The sequence below is a fragment of the Amphiprion ocellaris genome, chromosome 24, assembly GCF_022539595.1.
Source record: "Amphiprion ocellaris isolate individual 3 ecotype Okinawa chromosome 24, ASM2253959v1, whole genome shotgun sequence".
Classification (NCBI taxonomy): Eukaryota; Metazoa; Chordata; class Actinopteri; family Pomacentridae; genus Amphiprion; species Amphiprion ocellaris.
The window spans coordinates 18,819,521-18,839,420 of NC_072789.1; the positions used below are offsets into that span (position 1 = coordinate 18,819,521).

At 34.0% G+C, this 19,900-nt stretch overlaps 2 protein-coding genes across 4 annotated transcripts in view; both read left to right on the forward strand.

Annotated features, from left to right (window-relative positions):
- Positions 1 to 226: 226 nt before the first annotated feature.
- On the forward strand, positions 227 to 6,873 carry faimb (Fas apoptotic inhibitory molecule b). The gene is made up of 5 exons (XM_023294294.3): positions 227 to 928; positions 1,872 to 2,101; positions 3,912 to 4,140; positions 5,258 to 5,307; positions 6,192 to 6,873. Exons 2-5 carry the CDS (start codon positions 1,985 to 1,987, stop codon positions 6,333 to 6,335), a joined length of 540 nt encoding a protein of 179 aa, XP_023150062.2. The 5' UTR covers positions 227 to 928; positions 1,872 to 1,984; the 3' UTR covers positions 6,336 to 6,873.
- Positions 6,874 to 7,323: 450 nt separating this feature from the next.
- agap1 (ArfGAP with GTPase domain, ankyrin repeat and PH domain 1) overlaps positions 7,324 to 19,900 on the forward strand; it is a 159,539-nt gene continuing 146,962 nt past the window's right edge. For 2 of the 3 annotated variants that reach the window (XM_055008573.1, XM_055008574.1), the window contains exon 1: positions 7,324 to 8,243. In XM_055008573.1, the coding sequence (XP_054864548.1) occupies positions 8,081 to 8,243 (163 nt within the window). In that variant the 5' untranslated portion in view covers positions 7,324 to 8,080. The remainder of the gene's footprint in view (positions 8,244 to 19,900) is intronic. The other variant, XM_055008575.1, reaches the window with a different exon arrangement.

The following is a 19,900-nucleotide window of genomic DNA, read 5'->3' on the forward strand; positions in this document are numbered from 1 at the left end:
ATTTGTTTGAAAACTTAAAACTAAAATATAAAAATTCTGAAATTTGTGGTAGATGTTTTTTAGATATGTAAAAGATGCAGGTTTATTATTTTTATTATTTTGTCTTTCAATCAGTAAAATTCAGTTTGAGCAAATGTTTTATTTCTTTTTGCATTTGTTTATTTTGTTTATTTTTTCTGAGTTTAATGTCAAGTTAAAGTTCAGTGAACATTTAAAACAAAAAAAAACATTGAAAAACAACAAAAACACAGAAAGAAAAACCTCTAAAGGAATCAAACAGGAGGTGATCCAGGTTAAATAAAGTTAAAACAACTAGAAAACCTCCAAATTTAAAGTTTTTATGGAGTTCAGCTGAAAACAATGAGTCTCTGCTGTGTTTTAGACGACCAATGAGACCAAAGAGGAATAAATCAGATCTCCACAATTCTTCCTCTGAGTTGCGTGATCTGGCTGCAGCTCAGAAATGCGACACATTTAGCAGAAAACAAAGAGACAACGGCGGCTTTGTTCGGGTCGAGCTGCCGAACCGAGACCTTCCTGACGTCTGAGGAGAAGAAGAACTTACAGTCTGAGGAGGATGAGTGGAAATATGACTTAAAATGAGAAAAAACACCAATAAAATATAAGAAATACATATAAGAAGCTGGATGTGTGATGTGTAGGGAGGAGCTCGGGGTGGATGGACAGTTCCAGCTTTTAATTCAGTAAACTGGTGCTTTTTTTTGATGATTCTTTCAACTGCTAAAGTTCCACATCTGTAACCTCCTGGTTGTTTGTTTATGATTAAATGCAGGAGGAGGTCGGGGTGGAGGCTGGACGTATAAAGGACAAGACTCCACCCATCTGGGAGGTCTATGGATCCTCTGAAACCACTGAAATTTAGACTTTTCTCACAGGAAAACAAGTCCGTTTTTATTTAAATAAAGAGGTAAGCTGTGGTTGATAAGGAGGGAGCAAAGGAAGAAGAGTTGTTGTTATAAAGTCTTAAAGTCTGATTAGGGAGGAGGTCGGGGTGGATGATGGGTCGACAAAACATGGAACTTTTAAATGGGAAGCTGCAGTTTGTTTTGTATTACAGAGGGATTTTACACATTTTACTGCTTTTATGTAATCACTAACAAAAGAAGTTTCTGTATTTTAACTCAAATCCTTATTGTTAGCCCAAATAAGGTGTTTTTGGTCCTAGACGGTGCTGTTAAAGAGCCTTTAGGAGGAGGTTGGGGTGGATGGTTGGGTTTGCTTCTCTATTTTGAAGTGTTTTTTTATGATTTTAAATGACAGCAACAGTGAATATTCTGTATGTTTAACCCAAACCTCAGTTATTTTCTTCATCTGCATGTTGCTGCCATTATAGAGCCACGTTGTCGACTTAGTGAGGAGGTCGGGATGGACGGATGGGTTTGTTTTCTTTTTCCAAGTATTAATTTTCCATCAGATTTATTGAACAACAACAACGACGGTTCTGTATTTGAACCCAAACTCCGGTTCTCTTGGTTTGGTACGGAACCTAAACAGCGGTGCTGTTATAAAGCCATAAAGTGTGATTTAGGAGGAGGTCGGGGTGGATGGATGGGTCAACAGAACACTGGACTGCAACATGGGAAGCTGCAGTTTCTGTTCCTGTTTCAAAGTGATTTTTACAGATTTTAATAACAAAGATTCCATATTTCCACCCAAGCCTCGGTTGTTTTCCTAAAACTGACCCACTTTTGGTCAGAGAACGTAAATCAGCTTGAATTTTCAAACTTTGATTTTCTGATAGAGTTGCATTGATAAGAGTTCCTCAGGAAGACGAGGTGTTTCTTTAAGCTGAGCCTGTCCTGATTATCTGAGTCAGTATAGAGTGAGCTCACGGCTTAAGCCTCTTACAGTAATACACCTGCTGCTGAGCCGACACCACGGCTGAATCCAGACCCTGGACATGGTGTTTGGGTCGGTTTGGTGATCCGGGACGTCCAGGTCCGGAGCCTGAAGGGTGCTGGAGATGCTGGGTGGAGATGTGGTCGCCGTCTGGGAGGTGGCGCTGAGCGACGGCGTCTATCGGATCGAGTTTGCTCACGGAACAACCACCGGGAAACGTGTCGTGTACGTTAACGGGAAGGTGAGACCTGGTTTTGGTTCTGCTTCTGGAAATAACGTTTACTGTTGAGTCCTCAGGTCTCAGGATGAATTATAACCGAGGAAGTCACAATCCTGAATCAGTTTTATTACTAAATCTTACTGTTTGTTACTGATCATGTCCATTTAATGCTGGTTTTAGTGTAGTTTAGTGTCTTGTCGGAGTTAGTTTGGTTGTTTTTTTTTTACAAATTTCATGTCGTCTAATACGTTTGTTATGATCATAAACATGAATATTTACTGGTTTCTTTCCTTTGTTATGACTTAGGTGTCATAAATTTGAATGCTGACACATTAAGCTGACAAAACAATGGTTTTTAATGTAGGAAAGAGTCAAAACCTGGATATTAATGTACTAAAATCTTAAAAAATTGGATATTAATGTGCTAAAGAGTCTAAAACCTGGATATTAAAGTACTAAAATGTTTAAAACCTGGATATTAAAGTACTAAAATGTTTAAAACCTGGATATTAATGTACTAAAGAGTAGTAGTTTGTGGGTACATCTATATTAAATGGACACATTCTATGTTGCTGTGATTTTTGATCATCAATAACTAATAAACAAATGCTGCATTTCTACAAAAATGCTGCATTTCTGACAATGACATATGACAATGAGCAGCCTTGGAGGAGGACTGCGCTCGCTGAGTGCTTTTCTAGTTATTTATTTTTTGCTTATTTTATTGAACAACAACAATGAAAGTTTATGTAATTTACCCCAAACCATGATGTTTTGTCCTAAAACAACTCTAGTCACGAGACAACATTCTCTACTGTCACAGAAACATAAAGTCGGTTTGGGAGGAGGTCGAGGTAGATGGATGGGTCAGTTTCCCTTTTCAAAGCAAGTTGTTTTTTTTTTTTTAACCGATTCTACTGATTTTAATTAACTGGAACTATTAAGATTCTGAATTTTAAGCCAAAATGATTATTCTCTTAACTAACACAAGTATTTTTTTATTAAAGTGATGGTTCTACTGTCATAAAGACAAAGTCAGTTTGGGAGGAGGTTGGAGTGGATGGACGGGTGTTTCCTTTATCAACGCAGTTTTTACAGATTCTGTTGATTATAATTAACAACAGCAATAAAAATTCTATACTTTAATCCAAAAACTGATTGTTCTCTGAACCCAAACATGTGGTTTTTCCACTAAAGTGACGGTTCTACTGTCATAGACACAAAGTTGGTTTACGGAGGAGGTTGGGGTGGATGAATGGGTTCATTAGAAGTTATTCTGCTTTTTTTTATTGAACAACAACAATTAAAGTTCTGTAATTTACCCCAAACCCTGATGTTTTGTACTAAAACAACTCTACAGTCACTAGAGAACCGTCTCTATGACGACTACAAAGTCCGCTTGTGAGGATGTTGGGGTGGATGGACGGGTTAGTTCCCTTTTCAAACCAATTTTTACAGATTCCACCGGAAATAATTAACAACAACAATAAAAATTCTATATTTTAACCCTAAAACTGATTGCTCTCTTCAGCCAGACAAGTAGTTTTTGTACTAAAGTGACAGTTCTACTGTCATAGAGACACAATGTTAGTTTATGGAGGAGGTCGGGGTGGATGAACGGGTTCATTAGAAGTTATTTTGCTTATTTTATTGAACAATAGCAATGAAAGTTCTGTAATTTACCCCAAACCCTGATATTTTGTGCCAAAACAACTCTACAGTCACTAGAGTTCAGTCTCTATGATGACTACAAAGTTGGTTTGGGAGGAGGTCGGGGTGGATGGACGGGTTGGTTTTCATGAAATAACAGCTGTTACTTCCTGTCCAACAGGAAGTGGTCAGGAAAGACTGGATGTTCAAGCTGGTGGGTAAGGAGACCTTCATGGTCGGAGGCGCCAGCACCAAAGCCACCATCAACATCGAGGCCATCAGCGGCTTTGCCTACGAATATTCTCTGGAGGTTGGTGGGAAAAGTCTGCAGAAGTTCATCGACAACCGAGCCAAGACCACCAAGACGTGGCTGCTGTCGGTGGACGGGGAGGACTGCAGGGTGGTTCTGGGTGAGGCTTCCAGGGTTGATCTGCTGCTCAGAGAAGCTTTAATCTGCTCAGAGATCAGGCTGAAGGTATTTAAGGAAACATGAGCTAAAGGCTGCAGTGAATCTAAAACTTTATCTCTAAAACTAAATCATGTCTTCAAATAACCACCAACAGCTGGATTTATCTAGAAATATACTGTATTCCACACAGCGACAGTCTACATTCATTAAAAAACTTTATAAGTTCATATTATCATCTGAAACTTCAAAAAACAAAAACTGAAATTGCAACAAGCAGAATAAAAACAGAAACTCTGAACAAACTGAAATTACAATTTAATCTGAAATAACTCATACATAAAAACTGTAAATAAATAAGCAGCAGACACAACCAAGAGGAGCTAATTAACATTTATCTACATTTTTACTGTCATTTTTAAAATAATTCAACATATTTGTCCCTGTTTTATTGAATTACATATAGTATCTCATTGAAAAATACAACAAAAGTATTGATTTACATTAAGAAAAACTAAATAATCTGCGCAAATATTATTTTTCTAAGGTTTTTAGGTATTTTATGGTAATTGTACAACTAAAGGGGATTTTATTCTGTTAAATTACACATTTTCAATTTATTTTTTATCAAGGTTTGAATATAAATCATTTTTGTTTATATGTATATTCTGTAAATTCTCATTATTTACAGGTATTTTTTCAGAAAACAATAATAAAATACAGAAATGCTGTAAAATTCAACAAATAAAATAATAAAAATAACAGCAGATATCTGTAAAATCAATTTTTTCTTTAAATAAATTAAAACCGAATAATTTTTAGTCAATCAGTTGTTGTAAAACAACAAAATGTTATTTGTTAAAATATAGATTTTAAATGTCAACAGTTTTTAATTTTTTAAATTTTGAGTTGACATAATTTAAATTTCTGTGATTTCAATAAATATGAAAAATCTGTGAAATAGCTGTGGTCGTTATTTACAGTGTTTATAATGTCACAAATCTGTTAAAATCAGTAAAATATCATTGAAACGTTCCAGTTAAAACAGTTTTAAAAGGTTTGTTTTGTTGCTACAGATGATGACTGGAGGCTAAAATGAGTCCTTGTTTTCTTTCCGACAGAAAAGGACACGATGGACGTTTGGTGCAACGGACAGAAAATGGAGACGACGGTGAGACTCAACAGATCTGATGTTTTCCACAAGTAATCAGATTACATCTTTATGTTGTAATCTGCTGGATTTTACTGCCCATTTCAAAGTAATCAGAGTAAATCCTGAGTTTGTACTTCAGTTTTATTACCATATAGATGTTGTTTTCTTGTAAAATCTGCAATAATTTAAATATTTTATCTGCAAGTGATCCAAAACTAATCCAATTATATTACTTTTTGTAATCCAGTGGGTTATGTTACATAATTTTAATCTTCTCAAATGTTTCTAGTATAAATTTTAAAATTCTCACATGTTTTAGCATAAATTTTAATATTCTCTGATGTTTTCAGTATTAATCTTCATATTCTCATGTTTTCAGTATACATTTGGATGTGTTTCAGTATAATTTTTTAATATTCTCACTATTTTAGAATAAAGTTTAATATTATTCCATATTTTTTAGCATGAATTTTAATATTATCATGTGTTCAGTATAAATGTTAATATTCTCAGATGTTTGTAGTATAAATTTTAATATTCTCACATGTTTTCGGTACACATTTTGATATTTTTCAGTGTAATGTTTTTAGCATCAATTTTAATATTTTTTTAAAAATTCTGTATAAATTTAAATGTTCTCACATTTCCAGTATAATTTTAATTTTCCCACGTTTTTTGCATTATTTTTTAATATTGTCTCGTGTTTTCAGTATAAATTTTGATATTTTTTAGTGTAATTTTAATATTCTCACATTTTCAGTACACATTTTAATATCCTCCTATGTTTTCAGTATACATTTTAATTTTCTCACGTTTTTAGCATTAATTTTAATATTCTCTGATGTTTTCAGTACACATTTTAATATCCTCCTATGTTTTCTGTCTAAATGTTGCGTCCTCAGGGGGAGTTTGTGGACGACGGCACTGAGACTCACTTTTCTCTGGGTGAACATGACTGCTGCATCAAAGCTTCCAGCGGCGGGAAGAAGAAGAACGGCATCGAGCATCATCTGCTGATGGACGGACAGAACGTGTCGCCGCAGTAGAACCGAACCGCCGGACTAAAAACTGAACCTGAGCAGGAAGCAGCTCTGAAAACGTGTTTTTATCTCAAATGTCTGAATCCTGATCAGATATTAAAGCAGCTGCTGGTCCAAAACTGAGTTCTGGAAAATATTCTGGCTGAACGAGTTTAAAATCATTTTATAGAATTTTTGAGTAATTGTGAACAATTTTGGACACTTTTTACATCAGTTTGGAAAAATTTTATGTAATTCTGGAGAACTTTACAGTTAAATTCTTCTCTTGTTTTGTTGCTGAGCTGAAATCCAACATAAACATTTGCTAAATTAGTTTTTTCTTAATTTTAATTCAGGTTAATTTGTGTTTTAATTTTCACAACCAGACAAAATCATTTGAATTTGCTGGATAGAAAACTGACAGAAAAAAAGATTTTTTTTCTGGACTAAATCTATTTAACTTGGGTGATGTTAAAAAAAAAACTTTTTATAGTTTCTATCAATTCTCATGTACAGTGATTATCATTAAAATAAGTAAATCTAAATAAAGGGAGATGTGAGTTTCTTCTGTTTTGTGTTTTTTTTCAGTAATTTCTGCACATTACAAAGAAATCTAAAACAAGGTTTGAGTTCGATTTTATTATTATTATTATTATTATTGTTGTTGTTGTTGCTATTATTTACTATAATAATACCATAAAAATAAATATTCTTTGTTATTATTATTGTTAATAATAATAATAATAATAATAATAATAATAATAATAATAATAATAATAATAATAATAATAATAATAATAATAATAATAATAATAAAACATTTAAAACAAAGTTTTGGGTAAAATTATTCTTATTCTTATTCTTACAACATATAAATACTCCAGGTTTTCAATCATACATTTGGACTCCCTTTTATTTTTATTTATAGTCCATGTTTTTCATAAGTACTTCCGGTAAGGTGTTTTACGCTGAAATCCCAGCCGGAAGTGCTCTGCTGCGCGTGTTTGTGACTTGACGCTCCGGAGGGAAACACACTGACGGAGGTTCCCGGCTGGATGTGACCGCACGGCGGGGGACGGAGACACTTTGGTCGGGCTGAGACTGCGGGACGGTACCGGTGGAACCTCCACGTCACTCGGCACATCTGCACACATCACGGGGCCGCGAGCGCTCCGGTGGTCTCGCGCTGTCGGTGGTTAAATCTGGCCATTAAGTAGCGCAGCTGGTCCCGGAGACAAAACACCGAGCGGAGGGACGCAGGACGCGGGGAGCAGGACCCGAGTTGCCCTCCACAGCTGCCCTCAGAGCCGCCGTCCGGCCCCGCTCCTCCATGACCGCTCCGGGCCGCTCTCCGGAGCTCTAACCCCGCACTCAGGAATACGCGAAGCCGCCTCTGACGCCTGGGAAGCGGACAGTTTTCCCGTCGTCCCCCTCCGGCTGGAAGCTAGTTAGCTTTAGCGGCTAGCCCAGCCAGCTAGGCCGTGGTTCCGTCCGCTGACTTTCGGCTCCTCCGCGACTCCCAAAGCCGCTTTTAATCCGCAGACACACCGCCGAGCCCCGGGTAATCCGCCGGGATATGGGGCAGCGGTGCCCGGCCCGCCGCACATCTGTCACCGTGCCGGGATCTGGAGCCGGGAGAGCCGCTGCCTTCCCCGGACAGTAGCGGCGAGTGTGTCCGCCTCCGCTGGATGTAGATCCGGTCTCCGGGGATGTAGAGGCACCGAGGGGCCCCAGAGCTTCACCGTCCCGCTAACAGGCTCCCCTCCGCGGACATGAACTACCAGCAGCACCTCGCCAACTCGGCCGCCATCCGGGCGGAGATCCAGAGGTTCGAGTCGGTCCATCCGAACATCTACTCCATCTACGAGCTGCTGGAGCGGCTGGACGAGCCGCTGCTGCAGAACCAGATCCGGGAGCATGTGATCGCCATAGAAGGTCGGTTCTGGAGGAAAATAAACGTTTTATCTCAGTGTTTAGTGGAGGGAAAGCTGGTTTCTGTGGTTTTAAGGCTGGAAATTTACCTTTAACTGGATTATTTATCGTTTTTATCCTCTAAATGAGTTCATCAAACACTAAAGGAGCAGATTTTTCAGAATAAACTTAATTTTCTGCATTTTTTAGTTTGTAAATTAGTCCAATAAATCATTTCATTGTGTTTTAAATCCAGTAAATTAGATGTAAATAGTCCAGAAGAGGATTTAACGTCATTATTTAACCTGACAGGAAGCTGAAGGGTTAATGGGACAAATTCACAAACAAGAAAATGCAAAAAATCAACTTTATTAATGGAAACAGCTCCAAATATGCAGCCAAATATCCAGATTTATATAAAATACAGACTCAGTGTTGGTTAGAACTGACTTAGACTGGATTATTTAATATTTTTTATCCTCTAAATAAGTTCACTAAACATAAACTGAGCAGAATTTTCAGAGCAAAGTTGATTTTTCTGCATTTTTCAGGCTGTGAATTTGGTGAACATCAGCTGATATTTATGTCCAGAAAAGGATTTAATGTCATCATTTAACCTGACAGGAAGCTGAGAGGTTAATAGGACAAATTTCCAAACAAGAAAATGCAGAAAATCACTTTTATTAATGAAAACAGCTCCAAATATGCAGCTAAATATCCAGATTTATGTAAAATACAGACTCGGTGTTGGTTAGAACTGACTTACACTGGATTATTTAATATTTTTTATTCTCTAAACACATTTATCAAACATAAACAGCAGAATTTTCAGAGTAAAGTTGATTTTTCTACATATTTTAGGCTGTAAATTTGCTTTAAACTGGATTATTTCTTGTATTTTTGTATTTAATGAGTCTCAGTTTGTTTTTTCACATATGAAATGGATTTTCTGCATTTTTTAGTTTGTAAATCTGTCCAATAAATCATTTCATTGTGTTTTAAATCCAATAAATTACATATAAAAGTCCAGAAGAGGATTTAATGTCTTTATTTACACCTGGCATGAAGCTGAAGTCATGACTTCTAATTTAATGGATTTAAAACATAATAGAAGGATTTTTTTGACTGATTTACTCACTAGAAAATGCAGAAAATCGACTTTATTTGAGAAAACGACAGACTGAGACTCAAAAATCTGCTGAGTTTATGTATGATGAACTTATTTAGAGGATTAAAAATAACAAAACAATCATAAATAATCCAGTTTAAGTCACTTTCAACCAACACTGAGTCTGTTATATGTGAATATAGATATTTTTCTGCATATTTGGAGCTTTTTCATGAATTTCCAGCCTGAAAAATGCAGAAAACCAACTTTGTATGTGAGAAAACTGTTGTTTGAAACTGATTTAATCTGGATTAATTATTATTTTTATTCTCTAAATAAGTTTATCAATCACTAAATGAACTTTTCCTTGTTGTTCTGACAACTTTTCATCGATTTGTTCAACTTTCGTTTCGGTTACAGTTAAAGTAATTTAGAATTTCCTTCAGTGTTGCTATGACAACGGGACTGGGTGGGCGTGCACGTGGGCGTGCACGGTGGGCGTGCACGGTGGGCGTGCACGGTGTCTGGATTCTCTTGGTGACTCCTGTATCCTGATTTACTGCAGCAGAAACGGACGTTTTTCTGAACAAATGTAGTTTTTCAGTCGTTGACGACAGTTTAGTCTCTTTTCTTCTTTTCTTCACATTTTGAGTCGTTCGCAGAAGTTTTGACTCATTTTAAACAACTTTTTGTAGTTTTCAACAAGGTTTGAGTCGTTTTTCACAGATTTCTGAGTCACTGAGCAGATTTTAGATCATTCTGGATGAATTTTGAGGAATTTTGGGACAAGTTTGGAGGAATTTAGGACATTTTTCTGTCATTTTGATCATTTTTTTCAGTCATTCAGGACGTTTCTGTTCATTTTGAACATGTTTTAAGTTGTTTTGGGCATTTTTTTGAGTCATTTCCAATGATTTTGTACAAATGCTGATTAATATTAGACGTTGTTTTCATCATTTACAATGTTTTTGGTTGCATTGGACGTATTTGGAGTCATTTTGTACAAAATTTGAGTCATTCTGCTTATTTCAGGTCATTTTTTTACAAGTTTTAAGCAACTTTTTGTAATTTTCAACAAGGTTTGAGTAAATTGGGACAAAATGTGAGTAACTTTAGACAATATTTTAGTCATTTGGGACTTTTCAGGTCATTCTGGACACATTTTAAGTCGTACTGGAAGTTTTTTCTGTAATTTTGGACAGATTTGGATTCCTTTTGGACAATGTTTTAGTCATTTGGGATGTTTTTGAGTCATTTTGTATGAATGTTCATCATTTATCATATTTCTGGTCATTGACTAAAGGTTTTGAGTCATTTTAAACAACTTTTTGCAGTTTTCAACAAGATTGGAATGAACTGGGACAAACTTTGAGGCATCTTGGACGATGTTTTATCATTTAGGACGTTCTGAGTCGTATTGGATGCTTTTCAAGTCCTTTAGGAGAAGTTTTGAGTCATTTAGTTCAAAATTTTGATGAATTTTGAACGATGTTTTAGTTGTTTATGACTTTTTTGTCATTTTAGGCACATTTGAGTCGTATTGGTCAAATTTTTGATTTATTTGGAAGAAGTTTTGAGTGATTTAGTACAAATTTTGTGCCATTTTAAACAACTTTTTGCAGTATTCAACAAAGTTTGAATCATTTTGCTCATATTTCTGAGTCACTGAGCAGATTTCAGGTCATTTTGGGGGAAGTTTGGACATTTTTGTGATTTGTCAACATTTTTTTCACTCATTCCGGACGTTTCTGTTCATTTTGGACCAAGTTTAAGTTGTTTTGGGCATTTATTTGAGATGTTTCCAGTAATTTTGGGCAAATGTTGATTAAGTTAGATGATGTTTTAGTCCTTTAGGACATTTTTGATCATTTTAGACACATTTGGAGTCGTTTTGGCTAAATCTTGAGTCATTATAGTAAAATTTTGAGTTGTATTGAAACAGTTTTAAAGGTGTTTGGGCGAAATTTATGAGTGATTTTGAACAAATTTTGAATCATTTTCCATTTTTCAGGTAAATTTTTTTTTACAGGTTTTGAGTCACAGATTTTTAAAGTATTTCTAGTGTTTAACGGCTGTGTTTTTGATTTCCTGCTCTGGTTTTGGGATAAGTGAAGTGTTTCTTGGCTCTTTGCGGACTAAAGCAGGTTTTTTAGTGACGTCTTGTGGGTTACGTAAAGCAGCGACTGTCCAGCGGCTGCTTCCATCAGTGATAACAGCAATAAGAGAAGCTTTTAACTGGGTTTTATCCATTATGTAAGCCACGCTGCTGCTCTGTCTTGAGGAATTACGCTGAGATCTGTGCACCTTTTGTCCAGAAACCGGATTAAGGGCAGCAGACGTGATGTTTTCATTTGTTTTCCTGCAGCTTTCATTGGTTCTAGTGTAGCGGACGGAGCATGAGTCAGCACTGAGCGCGCTCAGTAGAGGCGGGATGGGGTCAAAAACCTGGATATTAATGAACTAATTTATCTAAAACTTGGATATTAATGTACTAATTTATCTGAAACCTGGATATTAATGTAGTAAAGAGTCAGAAACCTGGATATTAATGTAGTAAAAAGTCTAAAACCTGGATATTAATGTACTAAAGAGTCAGAAACCTGGATATTAATGTAGTAAAAAGTCTAAAACCTGGATATTAATGTACTAATTTATCTAAAACTTGGATATTAATGTACTAATTTATCTGAAACCTGGATATTAATGTAGTAAAGTCCTTAAAACCTGGATATTAATGTACTAATTTATCTAAAACCTGGATATCAATGTAGTAAAGTCCTTAAAACCTGGATATTAATGTAGTAAAGTCCTTAAAACCTGGATATTAATGTACTAATTTATCTAAAACCTGGATATCAATGTAGTAAAGTCCTTAAAACCTGGATATTAATGTACTAATTTATCTAAAACCTGGATATTAATGTAGTAAAGTCCTTAAAACCTGGATATTAATGTACTAATTTATCTAAAACCTGGATATTAATGTAGTAAAGTCCTTAAAACCTGGATATTAATGTACTAAAGAGTCTTAAAAACCTGGATATTAATGTACTAATTTATCTAAAACCTGGATATTGATGTACTAAAGTCTTAAAAAACCTTAATGTTAATGTACTAAAGTCTTAAAAACCTGGATATTAATGTACTAAAAAGAGAAAAACTTGGATATTAATGTACTGAGCTAAAATGAGACGGTTGTTATAAACCAAACAGGAGGATTAGTGGATCCTCAGCAGGACATCTGGATCTGCAAGGATTAGACAGAGTGAGACGTCCAGACTAAACCAAAGATCTACACGCAAATTACAGTTTATCTGGAAATACCTGCAGTCACAGTTACTACATTCATATCCCGACTTTAGACTCTTTACTACATTAATATCCAGGTTTTTACGACTTTACTACATAAATATCCACGTTTTGGACTCTTTACGACATTAATATCCAGGTTTTGGACTCTTTACTACATTAATATCCAGGTTTTAGACTCTTTACTACATTAATATCCAGGTTTTTCATCGTTTTATTGTTTATTAGTGAGACCAGGTTCCAATCTTCATTCAGACTAGATGTTGATGATCTCGTTGGCAGTAAACAGGTTGTCGTCTGTATAGACGTCTATTTTTACATCTATCCATCTTATTTTTACCTACACATGTCGTCATTATTTGGTTGAATTGTGTCTAAACTTCGAGTGAACTCTTTAATCTCAGGAGGAAGTTGTTGAGGGGAAACTCACCTGATTCCACTCCGACTTCCTCGTTGTAAATCAGAATCAGGTGATCGACCTCCAACGGAGAACAACGTCCTAAAATCCAGCCAATGACCCTTTTAGATCTACAGCGTTAGTTAATGTTGATATTTACAGTCTGTGTCGGTTCAGGGAACTTCACAGTTAATTATTTCATATTCTGGACCCAAAACTAAGTCCTGTAAAAGATGTTTTAATGATCTTTGGAAATCTTTTTGTCAGTTTTTAGTCATTTTGGACAATCTTTATCTTAGTTTGTACAAAGTTTGGGTCATTGAGGACAAGTTTTAAGTCATGCCACTCAGGTTTTAAGTCGCTTTGGGCAGTTTTGGCTAATTTTCGATAAAATTTTTAGTCATGTTGGTCAAATTTTGTGTCGTTTTGGACAACTTCATAGTCATTTAATCAGATCTTGGGCTGTTTTGACCAAGTTTTAAGTCTCAATTTTGTTTGATCTCTACTCAAAATTATACAAAACTGAAACCTGGTCAAACTTTGAGTCATTCTGGTCAAATTTTGAGTAATTCAAGACAAGTTTCTAGTAAGTTTGGTCAGTTTTGCTTCAGGTTTGTCTTATTTTGTACATATTGTGTGTCCTTTTATTTGTATTTTGAGTTGTTAGACACGTTTCAGGTCATTTTGTCCTGATTGTTGGTTGTTTTAGACAACTTTGTGTCATTTTATTTGAGTTTTGAGTAATTGTGGTCATGTTCTGTATCATTTTGGACAAGTAAAGAGTAATTTGATCAGATCATAAATTGCTTTGAGTTTTAAGTCTCAATTTTGTTCAATCTCTCCTTAAAATCATACAAAACTGAAACCTGGTCAAATTTTTTGTCATTTTGGTCAAATTTTGAATCCTTTTTGTCAGATTTTAAGTCATTTTGACAATTTTGAATAATTTTTGTTCAATTTTGTCTAATTTTGGAACCTTTCAAGTCTTTTTAGTCACATTTTCAATAATTTTGGATAATTTTGTTGAGATTTTTATGCAGAAAGCTTATTGCATTTGGTTGTTGATGTTTGACTGATAACTAATGATGATTATTAATATTAATAATGTTTTTCTTCTGTCCTCATGTGCTGCTGCTGTTGCTTCATCTCAGGTAAGAAAACATCTCAGTCGACTCGTTTCACTTTCAGCTTCCTTCTTCTGTCAAATGTTGGTGAAGTCAGTAAAGAAATCATGGAAGCAGCTTTGAACATAAAAGTAACATAATAAAAACATATAAACCCACGTTTTTACATTTTAAAGGCCAGTAATTGTTCATTGTCACCATTTTTACATAAATGTGAGTCATTTTGGACAAATTTTGACTAATCTTGTACAATTCTGGAGTCATTGTGGCCAAAAATTTTCAAACTTATATATTTCAAATATTTCAGTTTTTCTTTTGACATGTCAGAAATTAGAAATATTCAATTTTTTCCCACAACTTTGCAAATTTTCTCTGAAAATATTTCAATTTTTTTCTTGGAATGTTACAAATTTTCCCTAAAATATTTCAGCTTTTCAATTACGATGTTTCAGTTTTTTTCTTAAAATATTTCAACTTCTGTTTTGCAGCTTTGCAACTTTGCTGTCAAAATATTTCAGCTTTTATCTTGTATTATTTCAACATAACTCTTGCAATATTTCAGTTTTTCTGTTGTAAAGTTACAAATTTGCTTTAAAAATATTTATATATGAGAGACACTTAAAATATTTCAGTTTTCCTTTGGTGACCCTACGAATTTGTTTTTGAAATATTTTAGATTTTTATCTTTGATGTTTCAGATCTTCAGAATTTCTGTTAAAGTATTTCAACTTTTATCTCGTTTTTTGATTTAATCTGAACAATATTTCTACTTTTATCATTTTGTTTTATTTAATCTTCAAAATATTTCAACTTTTTTCTCTTCAATTTTGGTTTAATCTTTAACGCATTTCAGCTTTTATCTCACTTGGTTTTGATTTAATCTTTAAAATATTTCTACTATGATCTCACTTTATTTTGATTATATCAACAAAATGTTTCAACTTTTACTTTTTTATTTAATCTTTAAAATATTTCTACTATGATCTCACTTTATTTTGATTATATCAACAAAATGTTTCAACTTTTACTTTTTTATTTAATCTTTAAAATATTTCTACTTCTGAGGTGCAGTTTTTTAATTTAATCTTCAAAATATTTCAACTTTTATTTTTTGTTTAATCTTTGAAATATTTCAAATGTTATTGCTGTGTTCTGATTTAATCTTCAAAATATTTCATCTTTTATCTTGCTTTGTTTTGATTTAATCTTTAAAATATTTCTACTATGATCTCTATTTTGATTATATCAACAAAATGTTTCAACTTTTATTTTTTTATTTAATCTTCAAAATATTTCAACTTTTATTTTTTTATTTAATCTTTAAAATATTTCAGATTTTATTGCTGTGTTCTGATTTAATCTTCAAAATATTTCAACTTTTATCTTGCTTTGTTTTGATTTAATCTTTAAAATATTTCAGCTTTTCCTTTGCAACAATACGAATTTCCTCTTAAAATATTATTCGTTTTTCACATAAAGCTGAGATTTCATTCTTGACATATTTCAGCTTTTATCTCGCGTTTTTGATTTAATCTTCAAAATATTTCAACTTTTACAATATTTTATTTTTTCTTCTCATAAAGTTCTGATTTCATTCTTAAAAATCTGTTTTTATCTCAACATCTGTCTGGAAACATTTCATCTTTTCTCCTGGAATTTTCTGATTTCTTTCTTTATTCATTTCAGTTTTTATCTCATAAAGTTGGTAATTAAATATTTCATGTGTGAAGTCGTGCTGCTGTTTCCAGATGTTGACTTTTTGATTTGAATCTTGAATCTTGAATCTCGACTCGTCGTGTGGAGGTCGGAGCTCCTCTCGGGTTTTTTCTCGGCATTCAGAGACCAGATGTTGGAAGTCCGTCCGGCCAGCTGTGACCCGTTTCCTCTTCCTGCGACTCGTCACCGTGACAGGAAGCCACAGACACCGACCCGCCAAAACAATAGCGCCGGCCTCCCGCAGGTATAAAAATAGTCTTCCTGCCTCACAGTGGAGGAAGACGTGGGTGAGGACATTTATCTCCCCCGTCTCCCCTGGGAACCGTGATGTCACCGGCTCTAGAGGCGGAGCTTCGCTGCGGTCGATCTGATTGGTTCAGCAGGAGATCATTAAAAGCTGCTAATTAACGAGACGCCAGCAGTTTGTCTCATTAAACCCAAAATATTGTTTTTTTGTGTTGTTTTTGTGTTGTTTCTGCAACTTTTTGTTTGTTTTTTGTCTCTTAGTGGTATTTTAGTGTTTTTGTGTCATTTTTGCATCTTTTTTTATCATTTATGGGTTGTTTTTGATTTTTTTGTCTTTTTTGATTTTTTGTCACTTTTGCAACGTTTTTTCTGTCACTGTAATTTTTGCCTAATTTTGTCATTTTTTCATCTTTTTTTATAACTTGTGGTCATTTTTGTATCTTTTTTGTGACTTTGTTTTTTATCATTTATGTGTTATTTGTGACTCTTTTTGTGTCCAAATTTCACTATTTTTGTCACGTGTCATTTTTGCATCTTTTTTAAAATCATTTTTGGATTTTTCTGCTTCTTTTTCTGTCATTTTTGTGTCTATTTTTGTCTCTTAGTGGCATTTTTGTGCCTTTTGTTGCATATTTTTATGTCATTTTTGCTCTTTTTATTATTTACGTGTAATTCTTGCTTTTTTGTGACATATTTGTGTTTTTTGCACATTTTTTTCTGTCACTTGTTTTCTGTCAATTTAATTTTTGCATAATTTTGTAATTTTATGATTTTTTACATTTTTTCAGTATTTGCATATATTTTTTTATCATTTTTGCAACTTTATTTAAATCATTTGTGTAATTTTTGCTCCTTTTTGTGTCCCTTTTTGCAACTTTGTTCTGTCATTGTGTAATTTTTGCCCAATTTTGTCATTTTTTTGCATCCGTTTGTCATTATGTTATTTTCCATTTTTACATCATGTTGTATTTGTAATTTTTGTGCCATTTTTGTACCTTTTTGGTCATTTTTGCCTCTTTTTGTGTCATTTTTAAAAATCATTTTTGCCTTTTTTGTGTAATTTTTGCCTCTTTTTATCCCATTCTTGCACCTTTTTTGTCAGTTTTGTATCTTCTTTGTATTTCTGTCTCTTTGTGACATTTTCTCACATTTTTTTGGTCATTTTTCTGCTCATTTCATCTTTGTGTAATATTAGTTGTTTTCTTTCTGTGCTGAACATCAAACGTCCAGTTTTTTTGAGGAATGAAAACCAGGATCATGTCCGTTAACAGAAACTAGATCCTCCTCTGGTCGGTGAAGACGTTCGGATACTTCGTCCTTCAGGAGCCTCAATAATAAACAGGAAGTGATGTCACAGCGTCCATCTGTCCTTCAGACAGAAAATCAATCTTCATCTGGTAGCCGGAAGAAAAAATGGAGAAAAACCACATTTTAGATCCGGTTTGACTCGAGTTTTAAATCCTTTTCTCGACCTCTGACCTCCAGATCAATAAACCATCATCAGGATCAATAATCAGCTGGACGTCGTTATTTCTGGTGTTTTACAGCCGGTTTCCTCCTTTATTATCGACATGTTCATTTATTTTCCTTTTTGAGATGCTGGAAACGATAATCGGCTGATTTTGAAGCAAAACGAGGCGACAGCAGCCTGATAGATGGGAATGTTTCAGATTTTCTGTTTTATTTGAGTTTTGAGTTCATTTTTTTCCTGATTTTTTTTCTGTGAATTTTAAATCAGATACATTTAGAATGACAGAAAAAAAACAAAGTTTATTGTTTATTGTTGCTTATCCTGCAAAAATTTAATAAAAAACCTCATTATTATGAATATTGTATTACTTCCATTGGCGATTTGCCGTATTCAACAGAAATGTATTCATTTTCATTAATATAAAAATTTTCATGGAAGTTTCTTAAAAATATATTTTTGTCTTTAAGTTCCTGAGTTTGACTTTTCATAAAAAATAAAGCTGACACTGACACAAAAATGAATGATCTTTTAAGTGAAACATCAAAAAAAGTCCAGTCAGCACTCATTAATTAACTCATTTTTTTGTGCTTTTTTTCTTAAAAAAAAATGTCATCATGTAGTCTGTGTTATTTAAAGGCTTTAAATCCAGAAAATTAATGAATATTTGTTCGTTATGAACAGATATTGGCTAAATATGTAAATATGTCAGTGAAAGTGAAAAATTATTTTAATATTTAACGTCTTTATGGAAGTTTCTTGACGGAAGTACTGCAAAAATACTGCTAAAGTACTGCTTTTACTGCTAAAGTACTGCTAAAGTACTGTTTTTACGGCTAAATTACTGCTTTTACTGCTAAAGTACTGCTAAAGTACTGTTTTTACGGCTAAATTACTGCTTTTACTGCTAAAGTACTGCTAAAGTACTGTTTTTACTGCTAAATTGCTAATTTCACTGCTAAATTACTAATTTTACTGGTAAAATACTGCATCAGGACCTCCTCTCTCCTCGTTTTTGGTCGCAAACTTTGTCGTCTAAAATCTGCAAGAATCTAAATGGAGTTTTGTAGTTTTTAATCTAAATGGAGTTTTGTATTTTTTGATTTCTCAGAGCAGCAGCAAAGCATTGTGGCAGAAAAACAGTCGTCTTTGTGTCATTTTATTGCTGTTTTTGCATTTCTTTGTAACTTTCTTGTCATTTTTATCTGCTGTTTCCAAATTTTTGGTGTCATTTTCCATCTTTTTAGCCTTTTTTTTGCCTTTTTGTCATATTTTTTGTGTCCTTTTTGTATCTTTTTGTGACTTTTTTGTTAATTTTTATCTGCCAATTCTGCAGTTGTTGTGTCATCTCAGGTGCAGCAGAGAAACACAGTCTGATAATTTAACCAGCTGACCGAAATCTGACTCAATAAATCACAAACTGGAGTTAAGTTTTGTAAAATCTAGTAAAATGTTAGAAATATTCCTCAGAATGCGTTTTTTTTCCTTTTACCAACTGGAGCTGCAACAAACTTTGATTTCTACTTTAGTTAATCTACTAATTATCGTGTGCGAGGTGAAAAACAGCAATAATTTGTCATTTTTGCTTTAAAAAGTTGCACTTTCTGAGCTCTGAACATGGCTGATGTTTATATTTGCAATTTGATTTGTTTAAATGTCCTGAAAATATGCAGAAACAATGACAATAACTTTGTAATCTAATTGTTTATGGGGTTTTATCCCTGCAGTTCAACTGAAAACAACAAAAAATAAATAAAAATCATGATTAGATGTAGTTTTTGTAGAAGACCGTTTTCTTTGTCTAATTTTGAGATAAACTCCTTCAGGTTCAGATGTGAGTTAATGAGTAAAACCAGCTGATACAGATTTTAAACTCCTCTGTGGAGCAGCAGCGCACCCCGCTGGCAGACTCCTGAACATTCAGGCTGTTTCTGGGTCAGCTGTCAGCTCATGTTAGGCTGAAGGAGACCTGGTTTCCCACAGATTCTCTTCCTGTTGGATAAATCATCCCCATGTTGCATCTTTCCCTTTCCAGATGCATCTAAACTGCTCTGTATTTTCTTGCATTGTTGCTTTTATTGGCTTTGTTTTGTGTTTTCTGAATTGTACGTTGTAGAATCACAGTTGAGAGCTGCTGCTGTGAACAAAATACGTTACTGTGAAAGAATGAAGTGAATTCTATTTCATCTTCACTGATTTACCAAATTAAAAATGATTAAAACCTTGATATTAATGTACTAAAGAGTAAAAAACATGGATATTAGTCTACTAAAGTCTTAAAAACCTGGATATTAATGTAGTAAAGAGTCAAAA